The sequence below is a fragment of the Callospermophilus lateralis genome, chromosome 14 (assembly GCF_048772815.1).
Source record: "Callospermophilus lateralis isolate mCalLat2 chromosome 14, mCalLat2.hap1, whole genome shotgun sequence".
Classification (NCBI taxonomy): domain Eukaryota; kingdom Metazoa; phylum Chordata; class Mammalia; order Rodentia; family Sciuridae; genus Callospermophilus; species Callospermophilus lateralis.
In genome coordinates, this window is record NC_135318.1 from 12,622,125 (window position 1) to 12,641,542 (window position 19,418).

General features: G+C 38.6%; 1 protein-coding gene across 2 annotated transcripts in view; it reads left to right on the plus strand.

Moving 5' to 3' along the window:
- The window catches only part of Kcns3 (potassium voltage-gated channel modifier subfamily S member 3), a 43,066-nt gene extending 25,286 nt beyond the window's left edge, over positions 1-17,780 (plus strand). For both annotated transcript variants that reach the window (XM_076833324.2, XM_076833326.2), the window contains one exon: positions 15,869-17,780. In XM_076833324.2, coding sequence (XP_076689439.1) covers positions 15,928-17,403 — 1,476 coding nt within the window. In that variant the 5' untranslated portion in view covers positions 15,869-15,927 and the 3' untranslated portion in view covers positions 17,404-17,780. The remainder of the gene's footprint in view (positions 1-15,868) is intronic.
- The last annotated feature ends 1,638 nt before the right edge of the window (positions 17,781-19,418 follow it).

A 19,418-nucleotide genomic window follows, 5' to 3' on the forward strand; every position in this document is an offset into this window, starting at 1 on the left:
AAAAAGATGGCAGTATTAATGCTGAAAATGGCCTGGTTTTGCCTTTGATGAAATGATTAATATAGATTTTTTTTTTGAACAAGTGAAAGGAAAAAGGTATTTAGGATTTTATTCATTTTTATGGAATTGATTTTAAAAAATGTTTCTGTCCAATAAGCAAAACTGGCATGTATTATTATACTTTTTTTTGCTGAACAAAGCAAGCATTATGAAAGACAATCATGCATGTGTGTATATGTATATGTGTCAGCTTTGAAAACACAATATCTAGAGTATTTTCTAAGTGAATTTGAGCGTATAAAGCAAAGATAGCAGAAAGTTGACTAAGAAGAGAAAAATAAGGATTAATGTTTTTGAAGATTTCATGGGGCAGATAGAAGTGAATCAATGTAGGGTTTTTTTTTTCCCCTTCTTTTCAATCTAACAGACACAAGGAGAGAGAAAGTGACCAAATATTGTATACAGTATTATCACCCTGAGTGATTTGGGTTGATGGTAGATAGGAAAATCAATAGTGCGTCTAAGCTTTTCCTTTGGAAGAACATGAAAATAATGATTTGTCCTTCTACATTGTGGCTAAATGTCCACAGATAGACCTAATTTGAGAAGGCACGGGTCCTCAGCATGCTAGTACCCACACACCTACAGAAGGGATAACATTCTTTATTGAGGATGGCAAATTAGAACATAAGATGGTGAACTTCTTCCCACTTACAAAAAAGTTAAGTACTCCTATTTGGGGCAGAGTAATAACAGTCTTGGTCATAGAAACTGGATAATGTTGGCCAGACTGAGCCTCAGATTTCTTCATTTGCAATATGGGGTCAATGATCTACTTGTCAGGGTGGATGCATTTGGCTATTATGAGTAATGTTATTATGAACACTAGGTTCATGCTTTTTGTTTAAACACATTTTCATAAAGGAAATGATTCATTTATTCAGTTATTGCCTGAATAGTCATTGCCTCCGAGTGTCCAGGTACGGCACCAGTTGATGGGAATAAAAGGTTGGACAATAGTGTAGATGAAAGCACTTTCCATGGTATGTGGCCTGAAAAAGGTGCTTAGTAAAATTTTCTTAAATCCTTTTCAGTGGAGAATTTTAATGTGCATAGAAATAGAATAATACATTCAATTTCTGGGTACCCTTTATCCTGCTACCATGACAATTAATGCATGGCCATCTTGTCTGATCAGTGTCCTTGCTTTCTCCATGTATTATAAAAAGGGTCCCAAATGCTGCATAATGTTTTGCATAAATATTTTAGTATATATTTACAAAGAATAAGGACTCCCTTTTAAGATCATAATTGTAATACCATTAGGACACTGAAAAATTAATAACAATTCTTTTATATTATGAAGTGTCTACTTGGTGTTTGAATGCCCCTGACTTTTATATATACTCGTGCATTTGGCTTATTAGAATTGGGATCCATACAAAGCCTATATGTTGGTTCTAGTTAAGTGTCTCTTAAATAGACTTGACCCATGTCATTCACCCTTAATGGTTTCCTACAGTCTGAATTTTGCTGAATGCATCCCATTGGTGTCATGAACAGGGTCCTCTATTTTATTTCAGCTGGAAGTTAGGTCTAAAGGTTTAATAAAATTTATGTCATTTTTTTTGACTGCCATATTGCAGACTTATATGTGTATTTCTATTGGGGGACATGCAGTCTTATCTCCTTTTGTTACATAGGTCGTGCAGGAGGTCAGATATTGTAAATCTGATTTGTTTATTAGGAAATTACTCATCAGCTTTTACGTTGGATTTTAGCAGCCACTGATGACCATTGCCTAGATCTGTTATTTCATGATGAGTTGCAAAATAGTGAGATTTTAATTCTATTATTATTTTATTCAACAGCTGAAACTCTTTTTTTAATTACAATTTTTATTGAGATGTACTTCCTACCACAGTAAAGTCTACTTTTAAAAACATGTATAATTTGATGGTTCTTAGTATATTCACAAGGTTGTGCAACCATTTTCATACAGAATATTTTTGAAATTTCCCAAAGAAGTATATACCCGTTAGCAATCCCCATTTTTTCTTCCCCCAACCTCTAGTAATCACCAATATGCTTCCCATCTCTACAGTTTTGCTTATCGTGAGTATTTCATGTAGTTATGTTCCTCAAAATGATATTTCAGTCATTGATGCACCACATATACAACAGTGGTCCCATTAGATTGTGTCTCATAACTGTCTTACTTGGTATAAGCAGACACTATGATGTTTGCACAATGACAAAGCAGCCTAATGACATGTTTCTCAGAATTATCCCCATTGTTAAGCAACATGTGGCAGTAAATGGAATCATACAACATGTGACTTTTATTCATCTAGCTTCTTTCATTAGCTTAATATTTTCAGGTTGATTCATGTTGATACCTATAGTATGTATCAGAACTTCATTTTTTTATGGCCAATAATAGTCCACTGTGTCGATACATCACATTTATTTATGTACTAATCAACTGATGGGCCTTTGGATTATCTCCCCCTTTTGGCTATTATGAATAATGTTATTATGAACATTAGTTTTGTGCACTTGTTTTTTTTTTTTGTTGTTGTTTGTTTGTTTTGTACTAGGGATTGAACTCAGGGCCACATCCCTTGTCCTCATTTATATTTTATTTAAAGACAGAGTCTCCCTGAGTTGCTAAGCTCCTTACCATTGCTGAGGCTGGCTTTGAACTCTTGATCCACCTGACTTAGCCTTCTGAGCCACTGGGCTTATAGGTGTGTGCCACCACGCCTGACGTGCATTTGTTTAAACACAGATTTTCACCTATCTTAGTAACTATCACAGATTTTCAACTATCTAGGAGTGGAATTCCTGGGTCACATCATAGCCCTACGTTTAACTTTTTGAGGAGTGGTTCTAGATTCTTTCCCCAAATGGCTACACCATTTTACACTACCACCCGTAACACACAAAGGTTGAAATTGTTCACATTCTCATCAACACCTGCATTATAATATAACACTTGTATTACTTTTTGACTAGCCATCACAGTGGTGTGATGTGGTGTCTCCCTGTGATTTTTTTTCCTTTTTCCTGGGTGATTTTGATTGCATTTCTCTAAGGACTAGTAATGTTGAACATCTTCTCTTGTACTTTTTGGCCATTTATGCATTTTGTGACAAGTGTTTATAATTTGCTTATTTTTAAGTAGATTATTTCTTTGACTGTTGAGCTCTTTACTTATGGATATTAGAGCTTCTTAGATATATTATTTGTAATTTTTTCTTCCCATTTAGTTTTTCATTTTCTTTGTAGTTGCCCTTGATTTGATAGGGTCCTTCAAAGCACAATTTTAACTTTGGTGAAGTCAATTTATGTAAGAAAAATGAATTACGGTAGTAGTTAGTGGCTCTTTTCTGTACTCTGAATTGTTCTAATCCTCTTTCTGTCTTCCTGTGTCAAGATCACCCTTAATTACTGGAGTTATGTAAAATATTTTGACAGTCACAACATAAGAGTCCTTCAACCTTGTTCTGCTTTTCCAAGTTTGTTTTGGCTATCTTGGATCATTTGCTTTTCGTACAAATTTTAGAATCAAATTGTCAATTTCTGAAAAAAGAAAACAGCTGGAATTTTGATAGGGATTAGATTGGATTCATAGATTAATTTCTGGAGTATTGCCGTTTTAACAACAGTAAATCTTCCAATTCATAAATGTGGAATGCCTTTCCCTTTATTTATGACTTCTTTAATTTGTTTCAGCAGCATTTTACAGTTTTCATCATATAAGTTTACACCACTTTTGTTAAATTTATTCCTTTATTGCTATGAGTTTTATTATTTTTGAATCTATTATAAATATAATTGTTTTATTTTTTTATTTTTTTATTTTTTAGTTATATATGACAGTAGAATGTATTTTGGCATATCATACATACATGGAGTATAACTTCCCATTTTTGTGGTTGTACATGATGTGGAGTTCTACTGGTTGTGTATTCATATAAGAACATAGGAAAGTTATTCATTCTACTGTCTTTCCTATTTTGGGGATTGGCTTGTTTCACTTAGCATGATCGTCTACAGTTCCATCCATTTACCAGAAAATGGCACAATTTCATTCTTCTTTATGGCTGAGTAATATACCATGTATATATGTACCACATTTTCTTTATCCATTCATCTGTTGAAGAGCATCTAGGTTGGTTTCATAGCTTAGCTATTGTGAATTGAGCTGCTATAAACATTGATGTGACTTTGTCACTATAGTATGCTGATTTAAGGTCCTTTGGTTATATTCTGAGGAGTGGTATAACTGGGTCAAATGGTGGTTCCATTGCAGGTTTTCTGAGGAATCTCCATACTGCTTTCCATAGGGGTTGCATCAATTTATAGTCCCTCCAGCAATGTATGAGTGCACCTTTGTCCCCACATCCTTGCCAACTTTTATTGTTACTTGTATTCTTGATAATTGCCATTCTGACAGGAGTGAGATGAAATCTCAGTGTAGTTTTAATTTGCATTTCTTTAATTGCTAGAGATGTTGAACATTTTTCATATATTTGTTGACTGGTCATATTTCTTCTGTGAAGTGTCTTTCAGTTCCTTTGCCCATTTATTGATTGGTTTATTTGTTTGTTTGTTTTTTGGTGTTATGTTTTTTAGTTATTTATATATCCTGAAGATTAGTGCTCTATCTGAGGTGGAAATGGCCAAGATTTTCTCCCATTCGGTAGGCTCTCTCTTCACATTCTTGATTGTTTCCTTTGATATGAAGAAGCTTTGTAATTTGATACCATTCCATTTATTGATTCTTGATTTTACTTCTTGCACTTTAGGAGTCTTGTTGAGGAATTTGGTTCCTAAGCCAACATGAGAGAGAATTGGGCTTGCTTTTTCTTCTATTAGGCATAGGGCCTCTGGTCTAATGCCTAGGTCCTTGATCCATTTTGAGTTGAATTTTGTGCAGGGTGAGAGATAGGGGTCTATTTTCATTTTCCTACCTAAGGATTTCCATTGTTTCCAGCACCATTTGAGGAAGTGGCTAATTTTTCTCCATTGTATGTTTATGACATCTTTGTATATTATGAGATAACTGTATTCATGTGAGTTTTTCTCTGTGTTTTCTATTCTGTTGGGTTGGTCTTTGTGTCTGTTTTGGTGCCAATATCATGCCGTTTTGTTACTATAGCTCTGTAGTATAATTAAAGGTCTGGTGTTGTTATGCCTCCTCCTTTACTTTTCTCACTGATGATTGCTTTGGCTATTCTGGGCCTCTTATTTTTTGAAATGAATTTCATGACTGCCTTTTCTATTTCTATGAAGAATATCATTGAAATTTTAATAGGAATCACATTAAATCTGTATAGCAATTTTGGTAATATGGCCATTTTGACAATATTAACTCTGCCTATCTAAGAACATGGGAGATCTTTCCATCTTCTAAGGTATTCTTCAATTTCTTTCTTTAATGTTCTATAGTTTTCATTGTAGAGGTCTTTCAGATCTTTTGTTATATTGATTCCCAGATATTTTATTTTCTTTGAGGCTATTGTGAATGGGATAGGTTTCCTAATTTCTCTTTCAGTTGATTCATCACTGATGTATAGGAATGCAATTGATTTATGGGTGTTAATTTTATATCCTGCTACTTTGCTGATAAATTACAATAGATGTAATTATTTTCTTAATTTCATACATATTTTCTTATTATTGGTATATAAAAATAGTATTGATTTTTGCATATTAATCTTACTTCCTGAAACACTGCTGAGCCTACTAGTTTTTATAATTTGAAAGTGTGTGTGTGTGTATTATGAAGTATTTTCCATGCACATGATCACATTACCTATAAATAGGGATAGTTCAACTTTTTTCTTTTCAATCTGAATGCATATTATTTCTTTTTCTAGTCTAATTCCCCCCCACCCCCAAACTTCCAGTTTATTGAATAAATGTGACAAGAGTCAGCAACCATGTTATATTACTGAGCAAAGCTTTCAGTCTTGCAGCTTTAAGTATGGTTTTAGCCATGGTTTTTCAGCTTGGGAAAGTTCCCTTATATTCCTAATTTGTTGAATGTTTTTTTTCATAGTTTTTTAAAAAAATGTTTATTTTTTCAGAGAAAAATGGCAATAGCCGATTGGAACCTATTTATTCTTCAACTCTAATTTTGTTTTCTTTAAATTTAGAAGTGACTTACTGATTTACTATTTTAAACACCCCCCCTTCCCCTTTAAATGTTTAACATCTACTTGTGCTGAATTCTTCCAAGAAGATTGCTCCACGTATATCTCTAGGTCCTTACTTTGCTCATTTTACCAAAAAATGCAAAACAATTCCATCTTGCATCTAAGGACTCCAATTGTCAAAAATAGGAAAAAAAAATCTTTGGACTAGCCAATTAAGTAGTGAATGTTTGACTTTTGTGATCATGAAAATGTGCTGGATTTTTATCAAATGCTTCTTCTGCATTTACTGCGTTGGTGATGCAATTTCCCCCCTTTATTCCATTACTTGGTTTGTTTATATATGTTAAATCAACTTTGCATTCCTGAAATAAATTGCAGTAGTCAAGGTATGTAATCCTTTCCGTATGTTGTTAGATTTGGTTTGCTAGTGTTTTATTGAGGGGTTTTGCATGTATGTTCATAAGGTATATTGATCGGTAGTCTTTTTGTCCTGTCTTTTTCTAGTTTTGGTTATTAGGGTAATACTGGCTTCATAGAATGAGTTAGGAAGGGTGTCTTCCTTTTTTAGTTTTTGGGAGAGTTTTTAAAGAACTGGTGTTTGTTCTTTAAGTATGTGTTAGAATTCACCAGTAGAGCTATCTATCTCTATCTGAATCTTCCATGTGGAAAAATTTTTATTACCAAGTCAGAATCTTGTTATAAAATTAAGATTTTCTTTTTCTTCTGTCAGTTTCTGTAGGTTGTGTCTTTCTAGAAATTTGTCCACTTTTTCTAGGTTATCTAATCTGTGAGTACACAATTATTTATTGTATTCCCTTTAAATTCTTTTCCATTTCAGTAAAGGTCAATAATGATATACCCTCTTTCACTGTTGCTTTTGCTAATTTGGTTCTTCTCTTATTTTTTCTTGGCTAGTTTGACTAAAGAGGTATCAATTTTGTTGATGTTTAAAAACAACCAGCTTTTGGCTTTGTTGATGATTTTTATTCATACTCTTCATTTACGTCTTTCTATTTTAATCCTTACTATTTCATTCTTCAGTTTACTTTGGGTTTAGCTTCCTCTTCTCTTTCTAGTTCCTTAAAATGGAAGCTTGTCAGATTGTGATCGTTCATTTCCCATAGGTGTGCAGAGGTTTAAATTTTGTTCTAAACACTGTTTTAGCAGCAACCTGTAATTTTGTTGCATTGAATGTTTGTCTTTGTTCATCTCAAAGTATTCTTTAAATTTCCCTTGTCATTTCTCCTTTGACTTAATGTTGTTTTCCATTTAAAAAATACTCGTGAATTTTCTTTTGTTACTGACATATAAGAGCATTACTTTGTAGTTGGTGTATATATTTGTTCTATGTCAATACTTTTGGCTATAGTTTGGATTTTGAAGTCCGCCAAAGCCCAAGTATTGTGGCTTGGTGCTGCAGTCTCTGCCTGGGCACAAATCACGAGCCACTCACAGCTTTGTAGATTCAAACAGCAATTCTTTATTCCCGATCTCACACCGGCCTTCTACAAACACGTTCTGGGGAAATCCACGTTCTTCGCCCAAATCCACACACCACTGGGCTTCTGTCTCCCAAATATATTCTGAATTCCGTGAGAACTCAAGGGGAACTCAGGCAGCAGGATACGCCCTATTCCCAGCAGGAATAACCTTAAACCAGGAACACCCTAAACTCGGATTATCCTAAACCGGGAACACCCTAAACACGGATCCGCCCTGGTCCTTGAGCAAGGCCTTCCACTAAGCAACATGGGGGTATGCTGGCAAGGAAATTGTCATACCTACTTGGCTAATGGATCCCAGCACTTGGTCCTCAGCCTATGGTGCTATTGGGAGGTGATGAAACCCTTAGGATGTGGGGCCTAGTAGAAAGAGGTTAGGTCTTTGTGAACATGCCTTTCAAAGGGTTATTAAGAACCTTGTCCTTCATTTTCCTTTGCTTCTCTTTGCTTCTTGATTGCTATGAGGTGAACAGGGCTCCTATACCAGATACTCCCATCATGATGTATTGTGGCTCCACAGGCCCAACATGACAGGACTAAGTGATGATGGACTGCAACCTCTGAAACCATGAGCCAACCAAACAAACCTTTCCTCCTTTCAAGTTGATTATCTCAGGTATTCTGTCACAGTGATGAAAAGCTGACTAGCACATATTAATATTTATTGAGGCATGTTTTATAATTTAATGTGGTCTAACTGGAGAATTTTTCATGTACATTTGAGAAGAATATATGTTCTGCCGTTATTAGGCAATGTGCATTATCGTTTTCTGTGAGATTTTGTTGTTTTATAATGTTCAGATCTTTTTTTTTCTTGTGGATCTTATGTCTAATTTTTGGAATATTTTTGAATTACGTATTTTTCCCTTCAATACTGTCAGTTTTTTCATCGTGTACTTTTGGGTGGGGGTTCTATTGCTATACACGTACATATATATTATGCTTTCTTGATGGATTGACTCTTTTATTACTATAAAATGCCTTTTGCCTCTAGTAACAATTTTTGTCTTAAATTTTATTTTTTTCACAAAATAATGAGTTAGTACTCTAGTGCTATCCAGAGATAGCCAATGCATTTTTTTCCCTTTTCATAAATTATTATACTGAACTTAGGAATTTTTGTATACTCGGTGTGTTTCAGTCCGTTACAGACCTTTTCCCCTTTTTGAGGGACAAATTTTCTGTCTTTGACCAGTAGGAGTCTCCTTAAGTTGGCCTTGAGTCCTTTCGACTCTTCCCCTGTCATTTTGATAGTTTTGGACTTTCTGGTACAGCAAGATAGTGCAGGGTCATTTTGTCCATTTACCCCACACTGGGGATTGGCCATTCCTCCAAGGACCTCCAGCTGTTTTTAGTGAGAAATTATATTTAGAGGTGTCAGTCTGATCTAACTCAGGATGCTCCTTGCTTCTCTGTTGCTGTCTTCCATTTGGTTCTCCAAGGGATAGAGTGACTGATGTGCAGTAAGTTTGTCGATATGTGTCCTTGGGATCTGTACTTATGGAGAAGTGAAGGGCAAAAGGAGGAGTTTTCAACAACGGCATCAGCTGACTCCGGGAAAGCTCTGGAGCTGGGTTGAGCACCGCAGGAAAAAGATGTGGGATCTTTATACTCCTCTCGTGGACGAGTCACTGGATGTAGGCTGGCCTGAGGGATGAGTGTGACCCTGGGCAAGACAGTTATCTTTGGCTGAGGGTGATTCCCAAAGAGGGGCTTTTCTGACAGCCTTCAGCTATTAACACTCCCGCAGGTACAAGAGTGAGTGCCTCAGTTCTGAAGCGGAGATAGGAGCGATGCCCAAGTAGCTCCCACTGTGTGGTCATTTGTTCCAGCCCTTTTCCAGTGGACAGAGCAAGGAAAAGAAAATAAATTTTTTTCCCCTTATCAAAAAATAAACCATGAATTTATTCTAATATCTCCATTTGAAATCCAGAGCAGTGGGTTTTTACTTAATTTATATGAGTTTTGTATTTGTGTTTCTTTTATTCTGTATCAGAATCTTGGGGTGATTAATAATAGTAACCTAACAGATTATTTGCTTATCCTATGTGCATGTATCAGAGTTTCAGAATAATCATATCAATGTGATTATTAAAAGTATTTTAAGATCTCTATAATTTTTTTTTTCCTAGAATATATACCAGTAGGGATGCCCACATTCTTGTTTTAAAAATGCCTTGAGGTAATTAATCTCTCTGAGGTTAAGCCACCAATGATACACATAGTAGGATTTACTTTTTTAAGAAATGCCTGTTTCATTTGTATTTGACTTTGTTTTAGAATTATGTGAGACATTTATGCTATCCTCAACTTCAGCTTTCAACACTGTCCCTTATACACTGTTCCCTTTCTCTCTAGATGAGAAAGCATTTTATTAATTTTTTAGTTGTAGGTGGATACAATACCTTTATTTCATTTATTTATAAGTGGTGCTAGGAATGAACCCAGTGCTTCACACACGCTAGACGGGGGCTTTACCGCTGAGTCGCAACCCCAGTTCCTGCGTTTTATTAATTTTTGATTGATGTTTCCACTGTTTCCTTTTCTTCATATAAGTGTGCACCCCGCCAACACAGTGGATGTGTGTGTGTGTGTGTGTGTGTGTGTGTGTGTGTGTGTAGTCATAATTGCCCCTTGCTGGGTAAATTGTAGCATGTATTGACACTTTTCTATAACTTGTAATTTTCCTCTCACTTAACTAAAGCATCTTAGAAATCACTCTATCACATGTATTGGGAGGTAGACCATATTTTTTTTTTTCAGCCAGTCTTCTATTGATGGACATTTGGGCTATTTTCAATTATTTAAGTGTTTTCAATTTGTGCCTATCTTTGGAAAAGATTTCTAGAAGCGAGATTGCTGGGTTAAAGGGTAAATGCCTACACATTTTTACTAAATTTTGCCAAATCCTCCTCCCTAGGGGTTCTCTTTCCTTTCGCATTCCCACTACAGTATGAAGAGTGCCTGTTTCTCTGAAGAATTATCAACAGAATATGTAGCCCTATTTTTGGATTTTTTCCCCCAAATTGATACATTATATGTGATATTTCAGCATAGTCTTAATGTGCATTTCTTTTCATGCTTTTTTCCCTGTGAACTGTCTGTTCCTTTTCTCCTATTTTTTTGTATCTCTAGTATTCTTTCTTCTCTGCTTTAAAATTCTTTATATGTCAGGCATATTAAATTCTTGTCTGTGATACATAAGGCAAATAAATTTTTTCGCATTCCTTTTTATGTTGCTCTGGTATGTTTTTTTTTTTTTCCTATACCAAAACAAACAACAACGAACCAATACCAAAAAAAAAAAAAAAAAAGCAAAAATACTTAAATGTAATCAAATTTTCTTTCTTTCTTGTTTTTCTGTGTTTCTGAGTCAGAATAGTTTATTCTGGTTTATTTTAAATGAACTGATCCATGTTTTCATTTAGTAGATGTATGGTTTACTATGTCTATATCATCAATAGCTATATGTACAACTCTATCAATATCTTCACACATACATTATATAAATAGTCATCCCTTGGTATCCATAGGGCGTTGGTTTCAGAACACCTGTAGGTATCAAAACCCGCAGTTGCTCAAGTTCCTTACATAAAGTGGTGTAGTATTTACATAAAACCTATGCATATTCTCCCAGGAACTTTCAGTCATCTCGACGTTAGTTGTAGTAACTAATACAATGTAAATTCTATGCAAATAGTATTAGACTGTTTTGTTTAGGGAATAATGACAAGAGAAAACAGTCTGTACACGTTTAAGATAGATGCAATTTTTTTTAAAAAAATGATCTATGGTTGGTTGAATCCTTGGATGAGGAACTCATGGATAGGGAGGGTATTTTAATTAGCTTTGTCATCACTGTGACCAAAAAACCTGACAAGAACAACAACTTAGAGGAGGAAAAGTTTATTTGGGGGCTCAACATTTCCGAGGTCTAAGTCCAGACATGGCTGATTCTATTGCTCTGGGCCTGTGGTGCAGCACCTCATGGTGGAGGGGAAGGGAGGAGAAAAGCAGCTCAGAACATGACAACCAGGAAGCAGAGCAGGGCTCTGCTCACCAGGGGCAAATATATACCCCCAAAGCACAACCCCCAGTGACCTACCTCCTCCAAACACACCCTCCCTGCCTACAGTCACCACCCAGTCAATCCAGTCTGATGGATTAATGCACTGATTAGGGGAAGGCTCTCATAGCCCAGTCATTTCACCTGTAAACTTTCACACTTGAGCTTCTGGGAGACACCTTGTCTGTAAATCATAACAGAGGGCTGATTATAAACACATATACCTTTAAATACTTATATAAAGATATAAAAAAATGTAGAGATAGGCCTTTGATTCAATAAATAGTTCCTGAAAGGAGCAAATGAATGTCTATTAAGTAAGTTCTTTTGTGAATTTAGGAATCTTGAAAGCAATGATGGGCAGCATCCCATGTCTTTAGCGTGACCTCCAGTGTGTGAGCTGTCCTGCTGTAGAATGGCGAGTCCTGGGTCAGGCATGGCCCCCTGGCTTGGGCCTCCTTCTTTGACACTTAATAGCTCTACAATGCCCACTCATCAGTTCTGGTCCTGCTTCCTGGCCTGCCAGGTCCCTAGCTGAGCAGCAAATGAATAAAGACCGCCTGCATGAGGCGACTGCAGTTTGCAAAGGTGGGAACTCTGTCTTTCCTACCCCTAGTTGGCTGCTGCGGGCCAGACTCAGCCAAGGAAACTGACACCCGATTTGGCCTCTCAGCTTGCCTTCTGAGCTGGAGCGTTTGATTTGACCCAGAAAGAGGCGCTTTCCCTTTTCTCTCTTCTGAAAGCTGCGTAACAAGAGATCCCTGGTTTTATGATGTGTGTTGCTTTTATGACTAGACTTTGTAGAATGGATGGATCACATTATGGACTCTCCTTCACTCGTGCGGAGTAAATAAAGCACCAAGAGGACAGAGCAGGGAGACTGATATTATGGGTGATAACCAGGTGCTTTAGAGAAGTGATGTGGAGAGGATGGGAGATGGAGCACACACCCTCTGATGAGGAGACTGACACAGGCTGCTGCCTTTCTACTGTGGACTTCCAGGACAGCCAAGCCGATGAAAAATAATCCGCCAGAAGATAACTTCCATTAAAGTCTTAACATCCGCTTAGCTAAACCAGCTTCTTGGAACGTTTTACTACCATATTTGCCATGAGCGTGAGCTGGCTTTCAGAGATCTGAAGTTACATAAATATTTGGACCAAGTCAGGAATTCTGATTTGAGCCTTTCAAAGAAGATATCTAATTAAAAATAGAAAGCAGAGGGGGAAATTTTGAGTTGTTTGACGAGGTCAGCAAATCTATTAAGAGGTACATTAAGCCATGCCATGGTCTCTGGTTTCATGGGGCATAGTATTGGCGTCCTGGGAGCCATCGCTGATGTATCCTTTGGGACTGTAGACTTCTTCCTGGTGTGGATGGCTGTATTTTAAAGCTGTGACTTTTGGTGTGACCCTTTCAGAGGAATCTGCCTCTATGACGACCTTGGCTTTGCATAGCACAAGGGGGAAAGAAATTCCTTTCTGACCTTCCTGCTTCCTTTTATGGTATTACTGTCCACCCGCTTAGGCAGTTTGGAAAAACACATCCTCTTTTACCCCTCTGTGTCCTTGTCGCTTCTTTCCAATCAATAAGCCAAGTTTTTCTTTTTTTTCAATTCTGCTTTGTAGACTTCTCCTGAACTTGTCTGTGTCTCCTGAGACCCACGCCCCTGTGTGGACTCGGGTCCTGGCCCACTCACTTGTTCTATCATAGCCTGGTGTCCTTGGCTCCAGCCTTTCCCTGAGGCCTCTCTACCCTGCTGCCTGTAGGGTCTTTATCATTATTATTAAAAGAAAGAGGTTGATTTTGTTTATGGTTCCGGAGGCTGGGAAGTCTAGTAGTAAGGACAGAAGGGTGAGCCTCGGAGGGGTCTTTCTAAATCACAGACAAATGTAGCCACTCCCGCTTGTTGATTAAGACCCTTTAGTGGTGCTGCCACCAGGGTCAAATCCAGATTCTTCAGACCAATGTGCCTTCTGCCCACTCTGATAACCTCTGTTGAGACACCCTTTACCCTTCTGATTGGTCAACTCTGCCTGAACTGTCAACATTCAGGCTACTTGTAATCTCAGCCATTGAGTCTCTGCAGCCTGGAATCTCTGCTCTTTTCTCAGTGATTCCAAGGAAACTTGAGTCACTTCTGGTATAACCCTTCTGATACTGGATTATTGGATCATAATAAGGGAGAAATGGGGCAGAGGAATCTATGTAGTAGAGACAACATGGGCTCTGAAGTTAATTCAACCTGGGCTTAAATCTTGGGTTTAATATTTACCCATTGTATAATCTTGCACTCAAACTTGGACCCAAATCTTGAACTCTGCATAATCATTTTTTTATACACTCTGTTACAGTGTTGGAGGGATTAAGTGACACATGTGAGCCAGGCATCTAAGTACCTGGTGGGACTGAGTACGGTAAAGTCTCCTATCTTTTTATCTGTACCCTCTGTTCTGAGGAACTATCAGTATATTGAGTGATGGCCGAAACCTATTATTTTCTCTTGGAGAAATGGATCTGGTACATCCTGGTTAGTGTCAGAACTGAAAACAGTCTGTGCATTCAGCCAATGTAGACTATCTGTGGAGAGGTAATCATAGATTAGGGCTGTGTGGGAGACTGTGAGGGGAGGGAGATGGGGGAAGAGTGTGTTTGTGTCAGGAAACTGATAGTGCAATTAAATTAAAAAGGTTTTCCTAAGTCAGCTTCCTTCTATGTGGAGGTACCTGAAATACCATCCTACGAAGTGTAATAGTATCTGCAAGATATATGGTACTTAAAGATAGGGAGATAATTATATCCTCTTGATTGTCCATCCCCAAACATAGGGAATGGGGCTCTCTTAAAGGAATGACATGGTGCATAAAGGGAAACCCACATCCGTTGTAAGAGCTGAGCTTAGCAGAGCCCTCCTGGGTGGGCTGGGGGCACGGTGTGGAGAAGAGCAGAGTGCTGTTACTGTGGGTGCATGACTGAGCCCTGGGGACCAGGAGGTATGAGCTGTAAGCCTGGCAGCAGCTAGCCTATGGTGTCGGATGGGTTGAGACCATGAAGATGCTTATACTATGTAAGTGATCTAAAGTGCATTTTTGGGGGGGTGAGGACAAGAGGAGGAGGTGAAGTATGAATGCTTAAAAAATAGAAAAATAGGAATTATCCTTCATAAAAATTATTTTGCATATGATGGTTCCATTGCTAGCTTTTTGAGGAATCTCTATACTGTTTTCCAGAGTGGTTGTGCTGACTTGCAGTCCCACCAACAATATATGAGTATATTTTTAAAAGAAAATATGATAAACACATACACACAATGGAGTTTTACTCATCCATAAAGAAGAATAAAATTATGGCATTTGCTGGTGAATGGATAGAACTGGAGAACATCAGTCAAATGAAATAAGCCAGACTCACAAAGTCAAGGGTTGAATGTTTTTTCTCATATGCTGAAGCTAGACCAAAAAAAAAAAAAAAAAAAAGAAGAAGAAAGAAATGAAAAAGAAAAGTGTGTGTGTGGAATCTCATAAAAACAGAAGAGAGATCAAAGGAGTAGAGGAAAGGGATTGAGGGGAAGGAGGAGGGTTGGGAAAAGGGAGTAATGGAGGAATAAAATTGGCCAAAATATTCTGTGTGCATATATGAATATACCAAGTGAATCTCACTTTTATGTATATCTGTAAAGCACTAATCAAAAAAAACAACCTATAAATAAACAGAAGAAAGACCAGTAGAGCAAAGGAAAAGGAATAGAGGGAGGGAGGAGGGGAGGGAAAGGGGGAGTACTAGGGACTGAATTGGAACAAAGTGTATTTCATGCTTGTGTGATTATGTCAAAATAAACCCCAATGTTATGTATAACTATAATCCACTAAAACTCAATATTATATATAACTATAATGCACTAATAAAATTTTTTGTTGCAGTCTTTCCTAAAAAGCAGATTTATAAATGCCAGGGTTTTTTTTTTTTTTCGTCTTGATTTTCTTTTCATCAGAGTGTGTGATCGTGTGTTCCTCTTTGCTGCATTTCCTGCTGTGCTTTTGGTGTAGCCCGTCACCCTGGAAAGGGCAGATTAAAAATAAGCCTGGCAAGCACAGGGGGACTCCTTGCTAATGCCATCCTGTGCTCCTTCCAGGTGCCTCGTGATCGTCCTGGTCCCCCTTCCCAGCCAGCTCTCAACTTCCTGGATCCATAATGGTGTTTGGTGAGTTTTTCCATCGCCCTGGACAAGACGAGGAACTTGTCAACTTGAACGTGGGGGGCTTTAAGCAGTCTGTTGACCAGAGCACGCTCCTGAGGTTCCCTCACACCAGACTGGGGAAGCTGCTCACCTGCCACTCCGAGGAGGCCATCCTGGAACTGTGTGATGATTACAGCGTGGCCGACAAAGAGTACTATTTTGACCGGAACCCCTCCTTGTTCAGATATGTCTTGAATTTTTACTACACGGGGAAGCTGCACGTCATGGAGGAGCTGTGTGTGTTCTCCTTCTGCCAGGAGATCGAGTACTGGGGCATCAACGAGCTCTTCATTGACTCCTGTTGCAGTGGTCGCTACCAGGAACGCAAGGAGGAAAACCACGAGAAGGACTGGGACCAGAAAAGCAACGACGTGAGCACCGACTCCTCATTTGAAGAGTCCTCTCTGTTTGAGAAAGAGCTGGAGAAGTTTGACCAGCTGCGGTTCGGTCAGCTCCGGAAGAAAATCTGGATTCGAATGGAAAACCCTGGGTACTGCCTGTCTGCCAAGCTGATTGCCATCTCCTCTTTGAGCGTGGTGCTGGCCTCCATAGTGGCCATGTGTGTCCACAGCATGTCGGAGTTCCAGAATGAGGACGGGGAGGTGGACGACCCTGTGCTGGAGGGTGTGGAGATCGCCTGTATTGCTTGGTTCACTGGGGAGCTTGCCATCCGGCTGGTTGCTGCTCCCTGTCAAAAGAAATTCTGGAAGAATCCTCTGAACATAATTGACTTTGTCTCAATTATTCCTTTCTATGCCACATTGGCGGTAGACACCAAGGAAGAAGAGAGCGAGGACATTGAAAACATGGGCAAGGTGGTCCAGATCCTTCGCCTTATGAGGATTTTCCGAATTCTGAAGCTGGCCCGGCACTCCGTAGGACTTCGGTCTCTGGGGGCCACGCTGAGACACAGCTACCATGAAGTCGGGCTGCTGCTTCTCTTCCTGTCTGTCGGCATCTCCATCTTCTCTGTGCTTATCTACTCTGTGGAGAAAGATGACCACACATCTAGCCTCACCAGCATCCCTATCTGCTGGTGGTGGGCCACCATCAGCATGACCACGGTGGGCTATGGAGACACCCATCCTGTCACCTTGGCCGGGAAGATTATCGCCAGCACGTGCATCATCTGTGGCATATTGGTGGTGGCCCTTCCTATCACCATCATCTTCAACAAGTTTTCCAAGTACTACCAGAAGCAAAAGGACATTGATGTGGAGCAGTGCGGTGAGGACCCACCAGAGAAGTGTCATGAGCTACCTTACTTTAACATTAGGGACATTTATGCACAGCGGGTGCATGCCTTCATTACCAGTCTCTCCTCCGTGGGCATCGTGGTGAGCGATCCCGATTCCACAGACGCTTCGAGCATCGAAGACAATGAGGATGTTTATAACACCGCATCCTTGGAGAATTGCACAGCAAAATGAGCAGGGACATTTGTGCCTGTATCTTGTGCCCCTTCCTGACATTAGGTTAACACAGCTTTATAAACCTTAATGGGTTTGTTAAATTCATTTAATTCTCAGGGCGTACCTTTTAGCCATAGTTGGACATTCATTGCTGAATTCTGAAATGATAGAATTATCTTTATTTTTCTCAGTGAGGTCAATGAAATGCCTCGTTCTGAAATTTATTTTTTACAAGAGAGAGTTGTGATATGGTTTTGGAAAAAAAAAAACAAAAACAAAGTAAATGATATTGGGTAGGAGTTTTGTTCTGGCTTATGCATCATCCTGTATTTGCCATTTACTCACATTGAGCTAACTGTAAATTACTGACAAGTAGACTCCGAGGTCCAGCTGATGAAGACTACATGCATGTAAGATCCACAAAATGAGACAATGCATGTAAATCCATGTTTATGTCCTAGACATGGAGATTAGGAGCCTAATAAACTTCCTAATTCAGTATGGAGAATGTCTTGTTTGCATGTTTTTATGTCAAGTAAGTACATTTCAGTATGTCTAAAATTAGTTTGGAAGAGAAAAGTTTTTTTTGTTTTTTTTTTTTCAAATATCAAGAGTGCTTTCTTTATGTATTTGAATTTTGGACACCCACCAATGATATGCTAGTTTTTGTTCAATTGACTCTTGGCAGGTAGAAGAACAGGTTCAAGATTAAGCCATACTGTAGGCCAAGTAAACATGCAGGTATTCAGGACATAGGAATGAATTAGGTACCCCTACAGGTACACTTCCAGTATATATTTTGAATTTTACAATAATGTCTACTGCTAGGATGAACCCTCATTACCTGAAAATTATGTGGAGAAGAGTAAACCTACACAGTCACAGGCAGAGACACATTCAGAGAGTGGAAGGAAGGGGAAGTGTTGTACAAAGACGCAGATGTGATTCATTATGGCCACAAGAACAAAACCTAAATCACTGAAAGGATCTAGCTATCCCAATGGCTGGCCGACATTTACAAATAGTGGCAGAGAAGGCAATCACTGCTTCTACCTAGGAGTCCCTCACTGTGAAAGAAGAAACACGTGATAATCGTCAGAGAAGGGACAGAGCAATGCTATCTTGCATGGAGAGAATTTAGCTCAAGTCCTGATTCTGGAGATGAACGGCGACACCGTTCTTTCCCTGAGCTCTTGCAAATGGAGGAGCCATATGGACTCATTATCCAACTTTTATGTTTGTAGATGCCTGTCTCTGAGAAAGGGGTGTTGTTTGCAGGTTCCTAGTACCTCTTCAACTCATCCCTCCTCTTGTGTGTCTGTAACTCCTGAGATGGATATAACGAAACAGGGTTCATGGTCACTTCAGATCTGCAGGTTATTTACACACTGTGTGTGTGTCATTCCCTGCCCATAAAAAAAAAAAAAAAAAAAAAAAAAAAACCAAACCTGGGCTGGGGGTTGTGGCTCAATGGCAGAGCACTTGCCTAGCATGTATGAGGCACTGGGTTCGATCCTCAGCACTACAGATAAATAAATAAAAAATACAGATACATCAACAACTAAAAAATATTTTTTTAAAAATTCCTCTTATCACCCCAAATGCCTTCTTGATAGTGACACAGATGTAGTTTTGAGGCCTTGCAGTAAAATGTGGGATCCTGTTATTTTAAGGATTACCTGATGAGTCGTGTAGCAACTAATACCGCTTGCTTGGTAACAGCAGTAGTAGCAGTAACAGCAGCAGCAATATACTAATCATAATAATAGACTATTTAAGCAAGTGCTTTATGTACCCTTATAATCTCATTTATTCCTTACAGCATCCCTAGCAGCAAGTGTTTATTACTGTCTTCATTTCATGATGAAGAAACGGAGGTTGACAAGGAAAGAAAGCAGCTTGTGGAAGCTCACACAGTGAGTGTTGCAGTGGGGTCCTGAAACCAGTCAGAGCCCAGAGCCCAGGCTTGGAACTGCTCTTGCCCTGTGTGTCAGGGAGCAGAGTCAAGCAAACGGCAGATTAAAGGAACAGGT